Source organism: Cryptotermes secundus, unplaced genomic scaffold (assembly GCF_002891405.2).
Source record: "Cryptotermes secundus unplaced genomic scaffold, Csec_1.0 scaffold480, whole genome shotgun sequence".
Taxonomy (NCBI): domain Eukaryota; kingdom Metazoa; phylum Arthropoda; class Insecta; order Blattodea; family Kalotermitidae; genus Cryptotermes; species Cryptotermes secundus.
Genome location: NW_019732379.1, coordinates 1,564,275 through 1,590,030, shown reverse-complemented (window position 1 = coordinate 1,590,030; position 25,756 = coordinate 1,564,275). Strand labels below are relative to the sequence as shown.

Sequence of the window (25,756 nt, the reverse complement as noted above, 5' to 3'; positions counted from 1 at the left end):
TGTAATAGTAGAGGGAGATTTTTGGATGCATTTTGTAAATGGAAACTACTGGAAAGAGTATCCAATATCTGAAACTTCAGTTGCAACTGAAAAAAAAAAATGATTTTACCGGAAGACATTAAAACTTGTATTGTAAACTTATCTTAAGAAACTATCATTAAGTACAAATTTGAGGTTCAATTTTTTTTATCATATGCACACCATCATTTCCTAAAAGGTTTATCTAATATGGCAACATTTATGCCAGTGAATTTAGGACCCACAATCCTTCTAAGATTAGAAGTCTTCCATAAATATTTATTGCTTTAACTGTTAACCCCTTATGAAAGGTACTGCCTAAAGTCTGATAATTTGCCTGGGGGAACTGGGGAAAACAGAAAAACTTTATTTTTTGACTAAGATTCAAACCTGGAAACTTCTAAATAAAAGCATGTCTGCTGAACATTTCATCCAGGCATTTGGTACTGAATAACTTACACAGCAAGGGCAAAGAATATCTGCAAAATGGAGAATAATTTCTTTCTCAGTGTCAAACCTGGAAGTTTTTGCCTTCTATTGTGATCTTTGTTAAATCATTAGTCATCATCACAACCGTATGCCCTCAAAAGAATAGAAACAAACACACTCCAAATGCTTACAAGGTTGTATTTACTTAGTATCTGCTATTAGACAAAACAGATAAAATTATCAAAGTGTAAGAAAATGAGACTTAGCTCAATTTTTCATTATATATATTTTAATCCTTATGAAAGAATGGAAGGAGTTCCAGGAAGAAATCATCGTTTTTACATAAAATATTAAGGGTTTATATTTTTATGTTAAGAACCTTATGTACCTATATCGTCTGCCACAGAACATGGAGAAATTAAAATCAGTTTTAAAAATCCTTATGTACCTATCTCGCCTGCCATAGAACATGGAGCAATTAAAATCAGTCTTAAAAATTTATGCTTCCAAGTGATCTCATAACATAGAAGTTATCACAGTCTGTCAGTGTGTGAACAGCCATTAAGTATGGGTTATAATCATAGATCCTTGAGCATATAATAAATTCTTATTAAAGATATAACGCGAATAAACTTTTATGTAGTTCGAGTCTGAAAATATTTATTCATTTCCATGTTAAATATACCAGACTTTACAATGATGTATTTAAAAATGTAGAAGATCTGAGGTCCTCATGGTGTCAACCATGAAGACTACTTTTGCTTAGGCTGTGATACCATGTTAGTTGATGTGACAGGTACCAACATTTTGGACATGCTGCTTCCATTCCACCCTTAGGATGAACACAGCACATTCTGGCGAAACCTTAATACCTGTCTACCAAACCACACAGTGTTATATCTCAGAAGATGGTAATCTTCATTACAAATGTAAGAAATTCGTTTGATGTACTTAAACTATAGAGAACTTCAATAATGGAGTGTGTGATAAGTGGACACTGTTAACAACCAAGTTATAAAGTAAAGGAAGTCAACAAGGCAAACATTTTTTGGATTTCTATACCATCCCATTAATTCAAATCTTTCATCAATATATCCCCATGATATAAATATTTACTACTGGCCTCTGACCTGATTAATATCAGCAAGAGGCTCGTCATCCTGAACCAACATTTGGGCGAACGCAACACCTTGGTCAGGATTCACTCTCATCACATTACGAAGCAGGAAGATGTAGTCTGGTGTGTATCCCACTTTCTTAGCATATAATACAATCTTCTGGAACTGACCTGTCTCTGCAAAACATTGAATCACCTGAAAAAAATGGGAGAGGGAGAACAGAATTAAAACTAACAATCCTATATGGCGCATTTCATTTGAAAAACGTATGTCAAAAGTTTCACAAAGCAAGACATTTGAATTTGCCTTATTTGGTACGTTGGCCCGAAGATAGACTGACAGTGCTAAGGTTGGATCAGCTTGTTTTACTAAATCTCCCAATTCCTCTGAACATTCTAATTTGTCTTCTTTGAGCCATTTTTCAAGCAACTGTTTCCGACCCTGCTGCAGAACCGGCCGGCACAGTTCCAGTGATTCATACTTATTCAGCTGACCCTGTGAACAATATCAAAAAGATCATCAAAAATAAATCTCCACACACATAACTAAGATGAGCTTCATGTATTACCATAGATATATGCCCTTTCAAATGCAAGATATATGGTTACTATGATGCATTTAGCTCCCTCATAGGCTGTTATTTGCAATGGCACTACCCATACAAGGCCATATTTTCTCCCTTTGTCTTCTCACACCAGACTCTAATGAATGGTAGAAAATGGTAGAAAGTGACATAAGAACATAAGGATTAAAATAAATGAAACCGTAATTTTTATCTTTTCTTTTATATGGCATAAAAATGTTCTCACATTAGGGAACGAACAGAGAATTAGGGTGTCAAAAAACAGGGAGCTGAGGAGAATATGTGAACCTAAGAAGTAACAGCAGACTGAAGGAAACTGCATACTGAGGAGGTTAAAAACTTTTACTCCTCACTAAATATTACTGGGAGGTATGTGATACACACACACACAAAACAGAAATGCACAGAGGTTTGATAGGAAAACCTGAACGAAGGAGAGCCCATGGAAGAACAACACAGAGCTGTGATAAAATTAGAACTGATCTTAATGAAATTTAACAGAAGACTACTGAATGAGACCAGTGGAAGGTTTTTGTGAACATGGTAATGAACATTAAGGTTCCATAATACACTGTAAATTTCTCAAATAGCTCGGAAACTATTAGTTTCTCAAGGACTCTGCTCCAAGTGCTTCAGAAAGCTATTCTGCTATATGCTGCGGCAGTGTCAAAGGGTGACATTATGACAAAACATGTAAAACTGGAATTACCTGCAACTTGATCATGCAGGCACATCCTGTGATTACAGCTCATACCTGATTTTGTAGTGTGAGACTTGACTGCAAGTATACATGCTCAATGATCAACAATGAAACAAACAGATACAACTAAGAAAAAATATAATGGCACGTATGTCACTTGTGTAGTGGTGAGTGTTGTCAGGCAACAATATCGTTGACTTAATACTCTTATAAAGGAATACACTTCTTTGTGACAGTACACCAACTCAGCTCTCATAAAGTGTCACAGAACATACTCAGAATTACTGGATTTTTGGACTCTGTCCATTGTCTGGTATTGTAGAAACTAGAAAACACGTCTCTGAAATTGGATCTGTTTCTGCCCTCAGGTTGGAGGGGGGGACACCTACTCTGATGGGTCCCTTAGAAAGAGCTAACCAATGATGTACCAGAGCAGTTGATGGCCTGAGGCAGAATTAGGATTTGGGACATGGTGCCTCATCTTGCCCTGTCTTGCCACAGAGAAGACCAGATGCACACTGGTATCAAGGAGGTCTAGAATCTAACACCTGAAGCAACATACAAGGTGTGGGATGTATATGCACACAAAGACAGTGTGAGGCACTGTTGAAACTTCAATGTCAAAAAGAGTGTGTGAAGTGGGAATGGTTTGTGATCATCCTTCTCTGACTAGTCTGCATGTTTTGGAGATAGGCTGACCAGCCTAAAGTGTTTGGATCTCTTCATCTGACATGTTATATGGAGTCAGGGCCAATGACTACCTGGAAGGAATTCTGAGATTGCCTCTTGACAATGTACTGGGTACAATCCAAGGAGATTCATTATCAGAAGTACCTCTGGTTGTTTTTCATTAGACTTCAACCAAATGCATTTGGGTCTCCAGACAAGCTGCATTTTTACCTTTCTGCAATACTGTCAAGGACCTTCAGTGTATAAAACGGAATATTTCTCATGGTATTTTAGTCTAGTAGCCTGAAAGTTAATGAATTTTAACAATAATACTGACTTGAGATGGTTTCATGTTCTGACTATAAAGATGCTGTGATTAAGCATGTGTTGGGCATGTAGGAACCATGATTATTACATCCTCACTCTGGAACTCTGAGCCTACAATTTTATTNTTTTTGTGGGGGGGGGGGGGGGAGATGCATCTTCTGGCTTGTGTTGGCCTGAGGACCTCCAGCACAACATGATCTGAAGAAACACACTGGGACTTATTCTTCTAGAATATCGAGGTAAACAGAAATCCACCAGCAAGTCCTACACCAGTGGCAAGCTGCAACTTTAGGCCCCTCAAAAGGGAATAACTGCCCATGGCTCCTGTCTACATTGAATATATTGGTAAAGCCACTGCCCGACAATGTCCGCAGCACACGTACGCACATACACAGAGCCAATAATACAACAGTAGTGTTAGAAATCATGTGACATGTTTTTTTGAAGGTCCAGCCACAGTGCCAATGGACTGGCTGGATATTGATCATGTGATGTGTTTTCTGTAGGTCTGTATCTGTGCCGTGTCTATGTAAGCCTGCAGAATCCCTCAGCTGAGTAGTAAGCTTGAGGAGTATAGAACAGCACAAGAAGTCAGCCTGTGAATATTTAACAGCTGATTTGAAGACTTTTGTGTGCTACAGTGCAGTAGTATTGGGAGTGTGTTATTTAGGGAGACTTTTATAGTTCCTGTGTTATAAATCTGAGACGACTAGTGGGGATAAACTAGAAAGATTAGCCTGGAGTGCTCTGTAGTGTTAAAATTATCTGTAGTTATGACCTGTAAACATTGTAATGTGGATGGAGAGTGTGTTGCTAGGTAACGGACTGGTAAATACATGCAATACACACTCACAACAATGGGACAATGAGGTTATGCAATCCGCTTCTATGCAACGGCTGGGAAAGCAGACTTCTGCGCAGGTGCAATGATGTCACATTGCAACAGTACTAGCTATCAATGACTTGTTTTCTGTGTTGTTCGTGTGGCACCTATATAATGAATATCTGTTTAAGGTTAAGTCAGTGTGGAGAGTCCAGTACAGATCAGGGAAATTGAGACACTAGTACAGAGTGCTTACATGAGAAGTGAATAGAAGACCTGTTACAATTACAGTAATCTTGAAAGTGTTACAATTATTTGTAGTTACAACTAGTGAAGATCCAATAAGACGATTCACCAATCCAAACCCACGTCTTAATCACTGTGACATGTGACAGTATCCAATAAATCCGATTACCAATCCGAACCCTGTCTTTAGTCACTGTGACACCTGATAATATTTATGCTTATATGGTGCAAGGGATTGTATCACAGTGGTTTCACATCAAAATGGAATGGTCAGACACACAGCTACAAGATTGTCATGACACAAGGGCCACTAACAGCGCACTACATAGATGTACATGGTCAGGTCCCGACACCTTAACTTGAATATAAGAGTCAGTGGGAAGTCCACATGATCATACATCTCATCTTCCATAAAAGTTGTGCCAAAACTGTGAACAGCACCAAGGATAGAAGGGAATACTGTTTGCTGGAGAGACAGCAGTTTAATAACTGTAATGGACCTTAATATCTGGGAAAATGCATATCCCTCAAAGAGGAAGAAATGTTGTAATAAACACAAACTCATGTACTTCTTTTGGCTTATTTTGGACTTCATCCATCGTCCGGTATATAAAAAGACAAAAACCACAACGTTTCGGAGACTGGCTCTNTTAACCTACTCAGTTGGGCCCCTTAGAAAGAGCTAGTCTCAATCACTGGACCAGTGATTGATCCAGTTTCCGAAATGTTGTGGTTTTTTGTCTTTTTATATACCGGACGATGGGTGAAGTCCAAAATAAGCCAAAAGAAGTACAGTATACACCATCGTCAGAATCCTTTCAAGACAAACTCATGTGATAAAAAATGGTGAAAATTACACACAAAAATGTTAAATGACACCGGGAGAGACAGAACGTCTGTGGTCCTCCCCTGCCAGTCACAATGCGAACCAACCTAGCATAATGGGCATAAAATGGAATAAAAAAGGCTTATGAAAAATTATACATGTATGTTATTAGTCATCTATTCTTCACGAGGCATATGGCCATAGACTGATAGTGAATGCTATTCTGCTACTGCAGTTCACTGTAATAAGCAGAGATGAAAGGATGAGTGTTCACACACTGGTACCTGGTCCAACAATATTCCAAAATACTGTAGTAGTGGCGATGTTTGTCCCTGAGGTGTTGGAACCTGCTGGAATCTTTGAATTGTCTGGGGTGTACGTAGAATACCTTTTGGTGCATTTGCTGCTACCTGAAAGGAAGTAAGTTACATTTAAAATAATGACACACATCAATGCAAATCACTGATGGATTTGTTACTTTTTCTATAAATAACATGAATATGTACATACAAGTCTTATTCACATTATGGAATATGCGGTTTTCTCAGCAGCCTTCTTGGTTGAGATATAAGGCAGTCTTGCAAGCTGTTATCTCTACAAGACTATACAGCATCACAATTCAAAAGACCACAAACTAAAATTATTCTTATTGTTACACACTCAATTTAATATTAACACCTTCTTAGTATGTTTCTCAGTTCCTTCCAGAATTTGAATGCAGCCTGTCATTCCCCATTCCTCAAACTGCATGAAATGCTTAATATCCTAGGGACAATACCAAGTTGCCCTTTATGGTTTTCTGATTTTCTGCATTCTATTTCAGGCAGTTACTGATGATGGCCTTTTTCCAATTCCAAAAAGTGGCTCATTTATCCTCAGATGCCTTTGCCGGCACATGTGGCTATTGTTGGATCCTTTAAATAACTGGAATATAGCATTTCACATAGATAATATCTGAAGAATTACAGGCTCTGACACAGTGATGGTCAGTGTAGTGAAATTTCATTTATGTGGGTGGGAGGAAGCTATCCATGCTAACACGCTGTGATGGCCCATAGGGTTGTCGGCCTTACATACTGGTCACCCTTTACCCTCCAGGAAGATTCCTGGTATTCACTTTTGTTAGAGGCTGAGACGACACCAGGGCCACAGTGCAGCTGGAAGGATTAAGCAAATTGAAAAAAATCCACCTCATCAGGACTCGAACCCACAACCTTCAGGCTTGTAGCAAGTGCCTCAACCATGCTACCGCATGTGCCCATTTACAGAACAGTACTGACAATTATGTTTTCAAATCAGAATGTAGACAGGTTTGTGTTCAGTGTGTTAACAACTGATGAAATGTGGGTTTACCAATGATACCCAAAAACATAGCATATATATTTCATGTCAGTGGCTTCAGGAATCAAGCTAGTCATCCTACAGTCAAGATCTGGTCCCTAGTCCCCATGTGATTTTCCTGTTCAGATTACCCAAGAAATTCCTGTAGGGAAAAGTTACTGAAGGTGTGATAAATTTTCAACACTGTAAAAGAAAGAACATGTCATAAATATGAACTTAAATGTGCCATATAGATGGCACAGGGCAGATATATTATGAAACATACTGCTACATGCACAAACAACACTTCTTGCTTCCATAAGGCATATAAGTTAGTGAATGGACCTTGTATATGACATTTGCAGTATTTCCTTGATTCTAAAATGCATCACTGATCTAGCAAGATATTTTTCAGGAAGGGAGATGCTACTGATTGTACAACACATTATTCATTTCATTTTAATGCTGTTCTTATATAACAGCACCATTTTAAAGACACTGTAAAGTGGCAGTTACCTTTGGTATTTGGGGTTCCAAATTTTGTGCCAACATTAAAATACACTCACATGCAGCATTAAGCTATACCCAACAGTGAACTGAGCCGATAACTAAGCGTTCAACAATACCCATCCAAAACTTCACTTCTGGAGCATAAAAAAGGGGGGGGGGTATATTAAGACACAACAATGAGCACAGGTGAACAATGGATGGTCTCTCTTCATTGCACAGTATCAGTTAATATTGAAGCTACTTCGTATTTTGAGCCTCCAAGCCCCCATCAGGTGCTTTATATACTGTCACATGCACTGACATTCGTAACAATGAAAATACATAGAAATACTTTCAAAATGTCCTTTGTTGCTATCTATGTTTACTGTTCCGTGATTAGTGTTACGGGTTGCACTTTTGTAGTATGAAGTAATTTTCTGACATTGAGTCTCAGACACCATCTGGATTCTAGAAATTCGATTTTTTGTTTGGGTGGGGGGGGGGTCTTTGAATTGAGGAAATGTGATATATGCTACAACATACCACATTTTCTCGATTGTAAGATTTTAGGGGAGATGGAGAGAGAGGATATGAGGATCAAGTTACTCGCCAATGACAAACACAAAATTCCTAAATAATGTGACATGGCAGCATAAAGACCAGAATAATAGACACAGAACAGATGGCCGTTGCTAGGCAATGGCTGATAAATATGTTTCCTTTGTAATAGATATGCACACAACAACAGAGCTGCTGGAAGCGGTTCTCTGTGTGGTCTGTGCTGAGGCTATATAAGGAGAACCCACAGGAGGTTTCAGTCAGTTGAGAATGCAAGAAGGTCACGGCCGAGCATGGGTTAGATGTGAGAGCAACCAGCCAGTGAGGACAGGCGCCACTGAACATGGAAGCTGAAGAATCTACATTGCTGGGAGCCATACCCTAGCAACGGCTAGTCAAGATTAAGAAGAAGAAGTGGTGTGTGCTGTAGTGACAAGTCAATTGCATAAATTAGTCAGGGTGCTACAATTACTTGCAGTTACGATTTACATAACTTAAAAATCCAATTATCAACCCAGACCCCATGTCTAGTCACTAAATATATAACAACATATAACAGACATGATTTCACAGAAGAATTAAAAGAGCTCTAACCTTTGCTGCTTCAGCATATTGACCATTCTGGAAAAGCAGGTTGAATTTCCGCACAAATAAATCTTCAGCACCTGCCAAGTTGTTCCTCACAGCCATGCGAAGGGCCAGATCAGGGTTCTGAAGAACACTGTTAACATATGGGATGATGTTATCTTCCTCCACACTCACTGATAAAACCTGTCCCTTTCGGTTGACACCAATAATTCCTCCAGACGACTCATGTGGGGCAGTCACGAAGATAGTGTCTCCACTAATACGATTCATATAGATGCATGTGGCAGATTCTACATCATACAGATGAACATAGCCATACTTTGTGATGAGATAGATCACATCATATTTGCCACTCACCTGATGAAGAGTAAAAAGAAAATATTACTATAAACACACATAACAAAATTAATATTTTTGAGAGCACAATGCATACTACTTATTTCACACCAGTTTCCCAGACTCTTTTGTCCATAGAATAATTCTTTTCTCTTTGGGAGTTAGAAGGAAAATTCAAGACTAAAGTTGCTAATATCTGCAAGACTGCAGTTTTCAAAATAATACATAAACTAAAGCAAAGTAAAGGTATCTCTGTAATGGGCCTTGGAGGCCCGTGTTGAGGCGCCCACATGGCAGTAAGGTTGCGAGACTTACGCGCTGGCCACCTTTACCCCCAGGAATATTCCTGATACTCTTTTCAATTAGAGGCTGCGTAGGCCCCAGGGCCATGGTGCAGCTGGAAGGAATATATAGTATAGTGCTAATTATAATTCACTTAAATATTTACAATTAAGCTAGTTAAATGCATAGGAATACTGTAATGAGGAACATTCTTTTTTTACTTTTTGCAAAGTGTCTGAATAGTTGCACTGGGTGTACAGGTATACTTCTGATTTATGTGAGAGTTGATTTAAAAGAGGTTGCAAATGGTGAAATCACATGAACAAACAACATTTTCCCTTCTCCCCTTGCAGTCCTCCTCTGCCACCAAAACACAACTTCACTCCCCCTTCTCTTTGCCTCTCCTGCTTGGTCAACAAGCAATTCACATTAAAGGACGTGCTAGCACCTGAAATTAGTACAGATTAGTCGAGGGCATTAAAATGAAATTACTTTTCTTAACTCACATATAATGACGAGTACCTGTAATTTGTATGTTTGAGTTCTCAGCCAGGACATTTACACCATGAATCAAACTAAAAGAAAATCATTATTCTGAAAGCTTAGATATTCACATGCTGAAAACATTAACTTACCTATGTACTTCTAATAAATGAAAGTGGGAATTTGATGCAATGAGTTTCAGGATCTATACTTATGTGCTTTAAACAGAAATCACAAATCTATGAATCTTGGGTGGAATCTTTGTTTCTCATACACAAGTGTGATTCAATTGTAAACCACATTTTGCTGAACAAACTTTCAAGCTACATGTTCCTTCTTTTTCCTCAGTCCTTCTCCAACCTTGACATATATATTCTATAGCTAGTGTGTGTGAGCACAGATACACATTTTCATAATTAAAATAGGAACAAATATCAAATCACGTACAAAGCTTGAGACCTGCAGTGCATTAGACTTCACAATGTTCCGCTGCTTATTTCTTTGGTGATGTCTGTAACAAAGAACTCTGCAAAGTCCTTTCATATTCATCTTATTCATCACACCTAAGAAGTGCAACAAGGGTGTATGACTAGACTGTAATCTTAAAATTCACAACATTCACTAACCTGCATAGCTACAGGGAAATCATTTTGTGCCTCAGGTGGGAAGAAGACATCAACAGCCTTCTTTGGAAATGGTTGATTCCCTGCAGGAGGCTGTCCCACTTCAATGATGTGAAGCTGTGATTAAAAATGCAAAACACAAAGCTGATTAAATAATTCAGATACAAACATGCTAATGCAGAATCTGAAACCAACAGGCCAACACTTCAAATGAAACACCATCAACTGCAATACTCTTACTGACACAACACTCATACATGTATCTTCAGGGAACATATGTTTTGTCCTTCTAAGATATTTTACCTTAAACACATTACCATCTACTCAATCACTCCATGGTTATCAATTTAATATTTAAATTACAGCAGTTAAAATATCAAAAATACTGTATTTACATTAAAACACACTATAAAGAGCCATTTATATTTCATTTACCCGAATGTAAGATGACCCCACCTTAAAATGGTATAAATTTTCAGAAAAGCTTATTCATGTCCCGCAAAGAAATACTGTTGATGTAAACACTCTAATTCTAGTGCATCATTTTTAAAGTATGTGACTGTAAGACAGCCATTATTTAATCAGATACCAAAGTTATGATAAAAACAGTCCTGTATTTCAGTAAACATGAAATATTATCTGTAGATGTATTAGCCATATTCAACCCAGTACTTTTAACTGTGATCTAGTACATATCTTCAGGGAAGTCTTGGAAACTCAGGGATCAGGCAACTTATATTAGAATAATGATGCAAGCATTTTTCTGAAGTTCCACACATACTCCCATGGATGGGTTTCAAACAAAATACAGATTACCTTTCCACCCTGGACTGTCCGTACTGCAAAACAGAAAAGAATAGATGGTTCTGCATTTCCTTCCATTTTAAACTGTGCAAATGATGCTGCATGACCTTCTATGGGTTGAGAGCACTTCCTCTCGACTGAATACAGCTGCATTGCTCCAACCACACGGTTTTGCTAAACAAAGTGGTAGTAAGGTAAGACCTATATCCATATATTATTTAATTTTAAAATATTTTCCATGTAATACTATGACTGTATTTTAGGCTGCGCCATAGCTCAAGCGGTTAGTCGCTGGCTTCTCACCACGGCGGCCCGGGTTCGATCCTGGGTCTGGTCAAGTGAGATTTGAGGTGGACAAAGTGGCGCTGGGGCAGGTTTTCTCCGAGTACTTCGGTTTCCTCTGCCAATCTTCATTCCACCAATTGTTCCACAATCACCCTCGCCTATCATATGGGGCTGGTACAATAGGCCAGAAGTGGCCGCAGTACAAGGGACTTAGTCCCACCCCACTAGCAATAAAAAAATGATTGTATTTTCATGACTGATAAAGTATTTCACTTTTTAATGTAAAACATTTTGAATCAATGGGTTTACATTCTTCTGGAATGTGACACTATGTAGTCTGGAGCAGACAGGTTCCAACAGCTTGGAAAAACCTGGGACCTCCATATTCAAAGTGAAAGATTCAGCACCCAGAAAATGGAGGCAGCCATGTTTCTCCAAACCCTTACCATGTATTTACCAAACTATTTGGTTTTACATTTCAGAATACTGCAATCTAAATATTCACCACAATGAGATCCTGACATCTCATATTTTGAATCATTTTAGTAAGTCTCAGGAAGACTGTCAAGGTCATTCTATGCCATATGCAGACACTTGATTAATATTCTGTTATGATACCTTATTTGGGAATAATAAAAATTGTAACAACTACTTACTTTAAATTTTACATTCTATTTCCTGTACAGAATAATGCTACCTATATGTTAGCCTTTACATTACTTAATAGAGTGGGGTTTATAATAAATACCTGTGCCGATATTCCAATGAGAAGCAACCATGTTTGTTTGGGGTCAGTTCGGTAGTTGATTATTTGACAGCCATTAAGACTAGAATGACGGTCAAACATTTTCTGTGGAATTGAATCACCTGTGAATGAAAGAAATGATTTTAAGAAGTAAGAAACAAACATGTTCCTGGCCAGAAACATGGCCTCAATCAAACTTGAGCCACACTCAACCTGATGGGTCAAAGAGCTGCCGTTCAGTCCGGTATCCTCCCCTCTTTCATCCCCTCCCTGCATCTGTGACATAACTTCCTCAGTTCACAAGTTCACAATATTCCCATGAATGATGTGATTTCCCCTTGCTTCAGTTGTTTAGAATGAAAGCCCTCCTTCTAAGTATTGAGGGTTGGAAGTTTGTCTTTCATTTGTCAGTGGTCAGCGAGGGAGGTGGTGAAATTCAGCTTTGGTTGCGTGTTCCAAATTCTGTTTGGATTCTCAGTCTTGCCATTGAAGGCAAGGAACAGCACTGTTGCACTGTGTGTGTCAGGAGTGTTGCAACAAAGGTTTGAATTTATTATGTGGTTGGGCTGGTACTGCCCCATTGGGTGACTGAGTTTGGAAACACAGTGAGGGTTTTTGCTGGGGTTTGTTTTGTATATGTTTAGGCTTCCGCTGCCCCATGTGTGTTTCTGTTCGATATGATAATGGGGTAATATTCAAAGTGGTGAGTTATGTTCCTTTCTGTGTTTTCTGTCTGGACTGACCAAGTTACAGTTTCGATAATGTTGCAAAGATGAAAATATGGTCAGAGTTTTGTAATGTTCTTACTGTCTGCAAATGTTGTAGATATTTATTATTATTCTGTTACTATTGTTATGGTAATTATTGTGCTATTTTTTTGACGTTATATACTATTATTAAATAACTATTTTGAAGATGCTGACTTTTCTTGGGTAATGCTCATAACTTGGACATCCCAGTCCACCAGGGGAGTATTAAGAACACAGGACACAGGAAACAGGAAACAGGACAAAAGCAACTATAAGGGTAAAGCGGGGAGGATCTGTTAAAAATGCAAAACCAAACTCTGTAAAGCTCATAACCTTTCTCATTGTTAAGATCAAACAAGCTTAAAAAAATTTATACTGAACATGGAATGGAAGTCTTTAATGTACTAACTAACCACTAACCACTGAAATTTACATTTTTGAGTTCTTACCTTCCATACTCCAATGGAAAACTGAGGTTTCTGTAACCAAGGCCAAAGTGTTCAGGGAAATCCACTTCCAAAATATGACATCTTCAGTCATCGTGTGAGCCTTCATCTTGCTTTTCATTTCAATGTTGAATATCTGTAATGTTTTCTGGGCTGTTGAGGTACAAAATATAAAATATCAATACCCTCAAATACAAACCAATATGATGAAACAAAACCAAGAAATGTCTAATGCAAGTTCAATTTAAGTTTGCATGTTCACTTCTGGCAGTGAAATGGAAACGGAGGAAAAGCTTGGTAGTCAACAATACAAATGGATCAGAAAATGATAACCTTTTTACTTTATTTCAGTTCCTTGATTAAGATACAAGGATACCACAGTTACATTAAACTGTGCAAATTTAAACTGATGTCCTGTACCCATGAAGAATTGATTGTATCATGCTGCTGCCTACAATTTCTTCTGTCATAAATTTTCATTTGGTAGAAAGCTGCAACTTAAAGGGCATCCTTAATCTTTTCTGTATTAGACATTTATTTTTGACCTGCAAGTTTGAAGCTTAAAACAGACTGAGTGGTTAATGTATGCACAGTGGTAAACTGCATAAAGTGGACGAATGGTTAACATTTTAATATATTATTAAAAACATCTTTGGCATGTGGCCTGTTCAGTTCCAATGAAGCCCTGATATCAACTGTATAAACAAGCTATCTGAAAGATGTGTCATATCTTTTCTTTCAGAAATCTTATCAAATATGTCTACACACCAGAGACAAGAAGTTGACAGTAATTGTCTGATCTGAATGAGTCAAGAAAGACAGGAATTTTACACATCCCATTCATGTCACTTTGCTAAGCAAATCAGTTTAAACAGAGGAACATAAATTTTAAAGTTGGCTGACATAAAAGAACTGCAGCATGCAGAATTGGTTGGTTTACGTTTTTTACCCTGAAACTTCTGTAAAACTGAATATTATACAACAAAATTAATTACAACTCACTAACTACACAGGGCAGTTTTCTTGAGATGTTCTTAAAATCATAGCTCAGCTAGTCAAATTTCCTGTATTTTATGGAATCTACAGGTTCATTACCATGCTTGCAAGAGCCTGCCACTGGACCATATCACAAGAATTACAGAATTACTACACTTCTGTAAAGTATAACTAACTTCAAGGAGTTGAGCCCTTCTGGAGAAGTTGCCAATTGTGCAGCTATTCAAGAACTTCCCAGCAATTTGTGGAACCCAAAGGTTCATTACCATGTTCACAAGAGCCCTCCACTGGTCCGTATCCTGAGCCAGATCAATCCAATCCATAACATCCCAACCTATCTCTCTTTCCCACCAATATCCTATATGCATTCCTTCTCTCCCCCATCCCTGCTACATGCCCTACCCACCTCATCCTCCTCAACTTGATCATTCTAACTATACTTGGCTAAGAGCATAAGTTACGAAGCAGTTTTCTCCAACCTCCCGTCACTTAATCTCTCTTCAGTCCAAATATTTTCCTCAGCACCCTGTTCTCAGACACACTCAGACTATGTTCCTTCCTTAATACCACTCATACACAACCACAAGCTAAATTATAGTTTTGTACATTCTAATTTTTGTTTTTAGATAGCAGATGAGGACAAAAGATTCTGGAGTGAATGGTAGCAAGCATTACCTGAGTCCAATCTCCTCTTATTTCCTCCTGAATTTAATTTTGATTTGTTACTGTCATTCCCAAATATTTTAACTGTGCCACATTCTCAAAACATCTCTTAGCTATGTTTTTGTCACGATTTTGCCCTGCATTCTGGTGACGAATCAGCGGCATATACTTAGTTTTCTATATGTTTACTCCTAGATCAATCTCCTTAAAAGTGTCAAAGTTTCTGTGTTTTTCTTTATGGTACCTACGTGATCTCACAAAAGATTCACATCATTAGCATATACCAACAGCTGATGTGTCCCATTTAATTTCAGTCTCACTTGGTTTTCCTGCTCCTTTTTAATGGCATATTCTAAAACAAAGCTAAAAAGCCACAACAATAAAGTATCTCCTTCTTTTTGACCATTCTGGATATGAAAATTATCAGACAAATGTTTACCTATACAGACTTTACTATACATTTCGTTTAAACACATTTTAATCACCCTGACCAGTTTCATGGCTATCGCAAACTCTATGAGGATACTCTACAATACTTCACTTCTAACTGCATCATATGCTTTTTTGAAGTCTATGAACAGATGATTTACCGTCTCATTGTACTCCCATTTCTTCTCCAATATCTGATGAATGCAAAAGATCTGACCTGCAGTTGATCTGTTATGTCAAAACCCACACTGATGTTCCCCAATATTTAGTCTGTATATGCACTTAACATTGAGAGAAGGATACTGGATACAATTTTCTATGAAGTTGATAGCAGTAATATCGCACGATAATTACTACAGTCAGTTTTACCACCCTTCTTGTGAACCGGTATAATAATAGACTCCTTCCACTGATCAGGCAATTCTTCCTTATTTCAAATAGAAGTAATTAGCTTATGGATCTTAGAACGTAATATTTCACCTCCTGCTTGCATGAGTTCAGCCGGAATTTGATCATTAAATCTAAATGCCGATTTATACCTTTTCAACTTTGCAATAGCAATTTCAACCTCAAAAGGACTAGGATCAGGTACTAACGGCTCAGCTGTATGTATTTCTATCTGCCTAACATAACTGCCCTACACACATTCAATAACAGAGAAGTAGTTCTTCCACCTATTCAGAATGTTGTGGGAATCTGCAAGCAGATCACCATTCTCATCCGTCATTAAGTTACTTCCATGTAAGATTTGAGGTTTTCACGGCGGTGACTATGAAGAAAGCCGTTGTCTTGGATGTGGCGCCGTGTAGAAATTGTGTTAACCAACGTTTCAGAGGGACATCGGTTAACACAATTTCTACACGGTGCCACATCCCAGAAGATGGCTTTCTTCAAGTTACTTCCAGCTTGCTAACCCTTCTTAAACTCATTTATTCCTCTATACAGGTCTCTAATGTTATTGTTCTCACTGTTCACTGCAAGCTCATTAACAGTTATACTTGTGAAGTATAACCGTTAACATAAGATTAAAAATTAATTGTTTTGATGTTCACTGCATACCTGTTGCACAGAATTGATTCTATAACATCAACCATTTTTCACAAATTACATTACAGGATCAATATATCATCATGTAGTAAAGGTACAGTTTTTCCTTGTAAAATGCTGACCACCCTTACCTCCAGGAAGATTCCTGGTGCTCCTTTCTCTTAGAGGCTGAGTCAACCCCAGGGCCACAGTGCAGCTGGAAGGATTAGGTCAAATGAAAAATCCAATGACCCCACTGGGAATCAAACCCATGACCTTCCAGCTTGTAGCACAGTGACTCAACAAACTATGCTATGTGGCCCCCTTCCATCATGCAGTAAGAAATGGAATAATAGGGCTGTGAAAAAGTATGATTTGAAAAAGTTGCAATAAAAAATTCTCATCCAAACCAATCATAGGCAATATAAGTGTCAGTGCTGTCACAATGATATGTCGAACTAAGATACCTAAACTATTCTGTAACTTCTGATGAAACTCCATTAACTGTATCATATCCATTTTGCAGTGCAAATGGAAAATTTTCCAACAGAAACTATACTTATATACAAGATGCATGAATAAAGGTACCCAACATTACTTCTGAACATCTTACATCCTGTACAACACAGGGGTTTGCCACTGTGCACTCTGAAGTATTAACCAAATAAATTTGTATTCAGCAGCATGAAAGTTCTTTTTAACTAGTAGCTAGATAAATATTTTGGTCATGAGAGAAAGGCTGGTTCAGTAACTTCTGGAACCTTTCACTGCTTCTCCCACCTCCAACTGACATACAAAATTAATTTCTTCCAGCTGCTGGTACTGTCTGTCCTAAACACATGTATATCAGGCATACAATAACGGGGGAAGAAGTCAGATTTGAAGGAAATTAACTGTTATGACTTATTATGTTGACCCTACCTACTTCTGGATGTGGCTCACCATTGCCTATGTCCTGCAAGTGACCAAGTAAGACTGTCAGAAGTAACACAGCCAAATTCTGAATGCTGACTGGGAAATCAGATACAAGCCAATTTTTTTTCAGTTACCACAGCTTATCTGGCAACCATATTTTCAACTTCCAACTAAGAGCCCAACGAGCGTAACACCTACAGAATACTGACAGTTTATTTCACTTAATTTTCATTAACAATTAATCTCAACATCAGTTTAAACACTAATGCTGAAGTGAACGTATATACTTGTTATTAAAACGATACCAACGTAACCCTATCTGAATATCATTCTCAAAAAAGTTTGACATTACATAGTACCCTCTGTGAATAATTGATATCACTTATACACCATAGCTACCTTCAACTCCTGCCTTGCCTTTGAGAGCAATGACTTTGCTGGCTGGATTCATTATAGCTGAATCTGCAGAGATGGGCCGTCGAATTGGATTAGTTGGGTCAGCCATGTCAATTATCACCACTTGTGATGTCTCTCCCACCTTCTCCCTCACACAGATGAATTTGTCTGACTCCATTGTGAGCGTGTTGAAGCTCACACTTGCTTGGTTGATACCCACATTTGTGAGCTAAAATCACAAAACAGAAATATGACATAACACTTGTGCACATCTATATCTGTAAATGGGGGAAGGGGCATCTAAGAAGAATGTAAGCCATGAGATGACCGTCCTTAAGAGCAAATTTAAAGGGTTTTCAAGAAGGCTCAACTAATCAATACACTCTGTGATAAGGTTTAAAATGGGTTAAAAATGCTCACCACTGGATCCTTTCTGTAGTAAGGTCAACTCAGTGTTACCATATCATACTTTCAAATCTATTTTATCCATTACTGGCCATGTGCTGCACTACTGTAAGAACATGTGCACAATCCTGCTGCCCAATATCAGTACTGTTACAGTTAAAATCCAGCCACAACTCCCGTAGTACTGAGTGATTAAATCCCTTATTTCCAGATGATGAAGTTAAATATTATTACACCTTGATCCTCTTCTTCCAACTGATTGACTTTTATGACATTTTATCAAAATGGCATATACTTCTAGTCTGCTGAACCTCCTTGATTTAACTACTATCACAAAATTAGGAAAAAGAAGAAGTCGTTACTTTTTCCAATTATTTTTTTAGCATTCCATTATATTTTACAAACAAACTCTGTGATTTAGTCCGCAAGTGAACTATACCGACCGAGCGACCGCCGCTTGTCGGCGAAGTTAGTGCCAACCTTAGTGGATAGGGGGTGTCACGTGGTTAGTGCAACAAATCCCCATGGTCGTTAATTTTGGTTTTCTAGACTGGAGCCGCTACTTCCTTGAAATAGCTCCTCAATTATCATCATGAGGCTGAGTGGACCCCGTTCCAGACCCGCTGCTTCTCAGAAAAAATCTGGTAGTGCCAGGATGAAACCCGGACTTCTAGATCTGTAGCCAGGAACGCTGACCACCACACCACACAGGAGGTCACAAGTGTCATAAAAATGTCTGGGAGCTGGGATAGCGACTGGTTACACACAGGACAACTCAGAGGTCAGAGTTCGATCCCCAGTAAAGTCAAGAATTCTCTTTTCTCCACATTGTCCAGACTGGTACTGGGGTCCACCAAGCCTCCTATCCAATGAGTACTGTGGGCTATTTCCCAGTAGGTAAAGTGGCTTGGGCATGAAGCTGACCACTGACCTCCAACTAGTGCTGAGGTCAAGAAAATGTGGATCTACACATCCACTCTCCCATACATCTTCATGGTGTTGGTGTAGTGCTTAGTTAGTTAAGCACAGGGACAACTTTACCTTTGCAAAAAATGTCTAAAAATCTGGTAGCTGAACAAATATTTTATCAGAAAATGGTGGAACAGTACATTCTGGCATTTTTCTGTGACTGTCACCTCTACTTGATATGCAACATTAACTTCTTCCAAGCAAGTGCTTTAGGATGTAATATTTTGCCTCCTTCTTGAATCATTGCTGCAGGAATTTGATCACTACCTGGCTATTTATAACTTTTCAATTTTGCAATACCAATTTCAACCTCAAAAGCATTAGATCATGTACTAACGGCTCAGCTGTATGTATTTCTATCTGCCTGACATCACTGACCTTATGTACATTCAATAACTGACAGAAGTAGTTCACCTCTTCAAAATGCTGTGGGAACTGCAAGCAGACCACCATTCTCATCCTTCACTAAGTTACTTCTAGGTTGGTAAACCCTCTTAATAGTCATTTATTCATTATACAAGTCTCTATGGTGTTCTTGTTCTTACTATTTGTTGCAAGCTCTTCAATTTTGTCTTTCAGGTATTCCCTCTTTTTATTCCTGAAATGCCTGCTGGTTTCACATCTTATATTGTTCAGATTACCCCCATTTATTTTGCTTGGATCCTGTAACCACTGCAAGCCGGCTCGTTTCATTTGGTCTAATAATTTTGAGCATCCTTCGACCAACCGTGACGTGTCTTCAGTTCATAATAACCTAGACTTTCTTTGGCTGAAATTTTGATATTCTCTCTAATAGATTCCAAAGCTCAATTAACATCCCCTCAGTGTCTAAGTTTTCCATAGATGCGAACCTATTTGAGGTTTCAACACAATACTGCTTTCTATCCTCTATCTCATTTAATTTCTTGAGACTGAACCTTTCCATATTAACTCCATGCGTTGTTTGTTTACTCACTGCCAGTCTCTGTAACTTCTGCCATCATCAGACATCCCAGGAGGGAAGGTCAATATTCTACGAAGTCACAGTATCCGACATTCTAAGCAAAAAAAAGTGTATATGTACATGTGTCCTATTCTGGTTTCTGACATAGGGCTATTTCACTGTACAGTTCCAACATTGTTTAAGAAAGAGATATTATGTACTGTTTCTAATACTGGTATTTATTGTTCAAATGACAAAAGTTGGTACAGTTTGCCTAGTATAATACATTTTCGAAATTTCCACTGTCAACATCAATGCACTTTGCAACCTGTGCGAGGACACAGCGTTTTGCTCACCTGAGTGCATCCTGACGTTCGTTTATGCAGGTCATCCACATACTGTACAGTGAAATAGCTCTATCTCAAAAACTGTTTCGAATAGGACACAAACATTTTTTGCTTAGAATGACTGATACTACGATCTCCCAGAATAGTGACCTTTCCTTCTGGGACATCCCATATATTACCACAGAAATGGAAGAAATCTGCTACAGTACCCATTTACATAGAAAGGTAAACTGTAAAACTAGCTGTATTGAGGAACATTTTTATATACTATTCGAACATTTGTTTGGAGGAAATGGGGAAAGCCACTGGGCCTAGACTGTAACCCTGCATCTCCCAAACAGGAAGCCGAAATACTAACCCAACTGGCCGCGACATTTGGTGGAAATTTGTTAAAGTTCGGTCTGAGCTTCATATGCAGTATTACTGCAGACCTTTACCATAAAAAAAGTTTTTTGCCATCTTCTTTAATACTAAATTTCAACATAATGTACGAAATCATCTGAGAGGCGAGACAGGCGCACTTTCTGACATGTATACCGTTCTCTGTATGTGGTGCATATAAATTCGTAATGTCAAAAGAGATGTACTTCTATTGAAACGGGACATTACATACATAACCTACAAACGTCAAGTCGACCGCAATAATTGTCACAGGGCCATACTATCACGGCTCGCGCGTGGAGGGGGGGGGGCTGTCACGGATGCAAAACGAGTAAGACGATGAGGTACATACTGATAACAATGAACACCTTTCATCTCAAGCCCGTACAGTTGTACGTTCCCATAACAACCGGTACCAGTACACATTCACTTACACCAGTGCAATAACCTTTCCTGCAAGCATGGTTATATAACGCAGCGATCTGAAGAAACAAGAAGCCGTGAAGGGGAAATGATTATCGCAACTCTACGCTCCTATCTTTCGGCAACAGCCGCCAACCTCATATTACTAGATTTTATAAACGTTCTGCTCCGAAGCAGAGTATTTCTAATTAACCAATTTCCTCCATAAAAATGTCTGTAATTATGTATGACGCGCAAATTAATCAGCCTTCAAAATATACTACATCTTATCTAGGGTTGTAATCCCACACATGAAAGCGCCTGGGCGGTCTGATAAGCAGTTCCAGGTCGAAATAAATGGATGCAAATTACGATACGACGTCGCTCTCGTTACCGAGCGATAGCTTTATGCTGAACATAAAATGGCATTCTTAAAGCTGATGCTTCCACCTCAGGGGTCGGAAATTAACTGAGCTACTGTATTTGTGCTTTATGCTTCGTATCAATGTCTTAAAAGAAGAGCAAGGGCGCCGTTCTGGAACGTCCTGGCTCGACTGTTTATTACAACCGTAGTATTTGAAGTAATAAAGACGCAAAATGTATCCATTATACAGAATCAGTGAATTAAAAGCTGATTATAATGTTAGCGAATGAGTCTAACAAGGTACCAGCACAAACCACAGGGCGCCTGAAGAACACAGTATTCTAGAGCACAACCTACCGACAGTGGTCATCTTACATCAGCAACAATCATGGTATTTGATGGGTATTTCTGACGCTTTCTAAACTGCTTAGGTTATAAGGGAACATGGCTGTGAATGATACAGAATGAAAGATACTGTATATGTGGAACCAGTCGCGGCCTACATGAAGGACTGTGTAAAACCACGAAAGACTGAAATAAATCCCACTGCGATGCCGCGAATTTAGCCTGGAACCTCATGAAAACTAACGACTTCTAACCACTCGACTCAGACGTTCGGTGCTATACACCAGCAAATAGCACCTCACGATAATTATCCGCCACTGCGGCACGGGGCCGCATGGGCTCAGTGATAACAAATCGTGAAAATTCCATGTGAAAAATGAACGTGGATACAAGTCTATCGCCCGTTACGGGTTTTCTCGAAAGGCTGGATACAGATCCCGCACTGTGAGGAGCACATGCAAGCGGTAGTGGAACGAGCTTTAAGAATGAACGGACGGGTAAACAGACCATCCAGCTAGTCAGTACGCAGCACGTCTATCTGGTATAGCTTGGACTGCAGCTGCTACCCACTCAACGCAATACGGATCAGTTCCCTTTGTGTTTCTGCTCTGGTTAAGACATTCAGAAATAGGTTTCGTGTTTTCACTTAGAGTACTGCATTCAGATGGTGAAATATATGACTGAACAGTGGGGTCTTCTCTATGATACTTCTGTATCCTGCTATTGGGGTTTAAGATTCACTGACCATTTCTGAATTGGCGAAGACAGTGCGTTCAACTTGGCCCTTCTTGGCCAGAAATATGCATAAAGAAGACTGGGCTGACGGAGAAAAAGCCACTGGTGCCAGATTACAACACCCCCCCCCCTGCAAATCCCGAACACGATTAGCTCAACAGATGCTGTTTGTTATTTTATATTCCTAGTGGCTTCTCCGTGAGCCGGGGTAGCGTAGTCGGTATAGCGACCGGCTACGGGATGGACGAGTTCGAGTCCCGGTAGGATCAAGAATTTTCTTCTCTCCAAATCGTCCAGGCCGGCTCTGAGATCCACATAACCTATTCAATGGGTACTGGGGGCTCTTTCCCGGGACGTGAAGTTGATCACTCACACCAGCTAGTGCTGAGGTTCAGAAAATGTGGATCTATACATTTACTCCCCATACGCCTTCATGGCGTAGTGCTTAATTCGCTGAGCACAGAGACAACTTTACCTTACCTTATTGGCTTCTTCTTTATTAATATAATGATTATCGTTCTTACAAGTTTCAACTGTAACAGCGTGGAGCGCAACAGAGACGTTATGTCTACTGCGGCATAAAGCACAGTACAAAACTGGGTTCTTGGCCCAAAACTAAACTTTTTACTGGCAAAGCGAAGTTCCATCTAAGTGTGTATATCAATGTTCAGCCCAGTAAGTACAGGAACAGTGTTAATCCGAGACGGACATTCGAAGTGACCCTTCAAGATCAGAACATGGGTGTGTGTTGTACCATTACTGCTACATGAATAGTGGGATCCGTACCTTTTGAACAGACTATTAATTTAGAGCGGTATGTCAGTATGAAGTTCTTCCGCACTTTTTGCAGCATTACGGAGGAACAAAGATCAGATGGCTAATTATTACTGCTAATTATTTCATTAATGTTTCAATTATGGTGTTTGAAGACAGAATGATAAGTTCCCCACAAGGTCTCCTCGACTTAAATCCCTCTGACTTTTATCTATGAGAAAACCTAAAAAACAAAATTTATACAAATGATTATCACACACTAAATGCATTTAAGCACAACATTTTGAAACAATTACATCTACTGAGGTCGGTGAACTCAAATTAGTGTCAGTCATTCAAGAAATTGGAAGGAAGGAAGGCTGAGCACCTACTGTGATGGTGAGTTATTCTAAGCAATTTGATTACTTTAAGAAATGTACGCCCTTGCTTGTAATGCGCGGCACATTAGCAGCGAATTTAGACTCTGACTTCTCAGGAGAGTAGTGGGTCTGGAACGGGGTCCACTCAGCCTTATGAGGGTAATTGAGGAGCTATTTCAAGGAAATTGCGGCTCCGTTCTAGAAAACCGAAATTAACGGCCGTGGAGATTCGTTGCGCTGACCACGCGACACCCTCTATCCGCTAAAATTGGCACTAACTTCGCCGACAAGAGGCGGCCGCTCGATCGGTATAGTTCACTTGCAGACTAAAACCTTGGCGTTTATCTGTTTTTGTTTTGTTTGCTTCTCAGCTAAGATTTCAGCTAACAGACCGATAGTAAGAGGATAAAGCGATTCGACCCTTAGAGTAGTCTGTTGTACTTGAGGATCACAATCTACCTCTGGAAACCTCAAAGACCAAGCTATGAACGCACAAACCTCTCTCCAAATCTTGTCGGAACTTCCATTTACTTCACAATGTGAAATACACTGGACAAGCCACAACATACTACGTAGTTTCTTAATGAAAGACGAAAATACACAGCTGTAACAGTGGGAAAATTCAACAGAATTTAATCAGATGCTTCCTCTTTTGCTTATCTATTCATTATCCTGGATAACTCTAAAGCAAGTACAGCAAACTACGCTCGTATTCTTTCTTTTTTTACCTCGTTAAAACCGTGATTCGTTTCCGCAAAGAAAAGAGACTAGGTGCCACACAAACCTGAAACATACGCATGAACTATAGCTGTACATACAAATGAAAATTTTTCGCAGAGGGGATAAGAAATTTGACACGCTCATTACTTCCTACTCCCCTGCTTCTCAAAACACTCGTCACAATTACGTCCGGATTCTGTGATGCTGGAAGTTATGGTTCTCCCTCTGAACTTTTCTTTCGTCCAAAAAAAAAATCCTTCAACATTTAGTACGACCAACACATCGACGCCTTTCAGAGACGATACAAATTAGATACATACAAAAGTCAACGACTCAAGCCCACTCCCATCCGAGCCTTGATGTCCAAGAGTAAATAAATGGTCGTGTGCCAATGATTCTTTCTCATCCAATGCAAGTGAATGCGAAAGAGTGGAGTTACGGATGATTCGCCCCGAATTTAAAACTGACAAAATACGGCCGGGCGCTTCGCCTGTTACACTGCAATTATATTAGGCATTTATTACTGATCCACAACGACGCATACTCATTTTCAACGAAGTACTACAAAATTCTACGTACACAGATCGCAATACGCTAATTAATTCGTTCTCAATCAAATGTTTGCATTGCCGTCATATAAAGGCTCCGATATTACGCATTTTCGGGTTATCACAGAAATGAACTGTCGTGCGTTAACACGTTGTATGAACATACGTTAAGGAGTGTGTTAACAACTGAGCATCTTCTGTTTCTGTGTGTTGTGTCTATTCTGTGAATAATATTCTTATGTGGACATGAAAAGTATCGTGCACTACATTATGGCATATTTGCTTAAGGCAAGAACTGCTAAGCAAGCAGACACAGCCGTTACTGAGTAGCGGCTTCGAAAGCATACATGTTTCCGTGGTAACTGGAAACAATAATGGGAAGCGGTATTTTCTAAGCTGTCCGTGCCGAAATGTTATAGGCAGGACCAACCCCCTTGCCTGATGTTTACCTTGCCCACACTGCTGACGACACTTGTCTGTACGCGACAGATTGTACGGACGGTTTTGCTGTCAGAAAACTCCAGCGTGGTTTCAACTCACTGAAGACATGGTGTGAGTGCTGGAATATTAAAATTAATTACGACTGAGGTGATTTACTTTTCCTGCAGCCGTC

At 39.1% G+C, this 25,756-nt stretch overlaps 1 protein-coding gene across 1 annotated transcript in view; it reads right to left on the bottom strand.

Annotated features, from left to right (window-relative positions):
- The window catches only part of LOC111867588 (clathrin heavy chain), a 73,284-nt gene that overhangs the window by 32,105 nt on the left and 15,423 nt on the right, over positions 1-25,756 (bottom strand). Inside the window, exons 2-10 of the mRNA XM_023857574.2 lie at positions 17,876-18,101; positions 13,451-13,600; positions 12,256-12,374; positions 11,235-11,396; positions 10,422-10,535; positions 8,701-9,051; positions 6,024-6,149; positions 1,872-2,060; positions 1,578-1,760 (exon numbers count right to left, since the gene is read on the bottom strand). Of these exons, the coding sequence (XP_023713342.1) occupies positions 1,578-1,760; positions 1,872-2,060; positions 6,024-6,149; positions 8,701-9,051; positions 10,422-10,535; positions 11,235-11,396; positions 12,256-12,374; positions 13,451-13,600; positions 17,876-18,101 (1,620 nt within the window). The remainder of the gene's footprint in view (positions 1-1,577; positions 1,761-1,871; positions 2,061-6,023; positions 6,150-8,700; positions 9,052-10,421; positions 10,536-11,234; positions 11,397-12,255; positions 12,375-13,450; positions 13,601-17,875; positions 18,102-25,756) is intronic.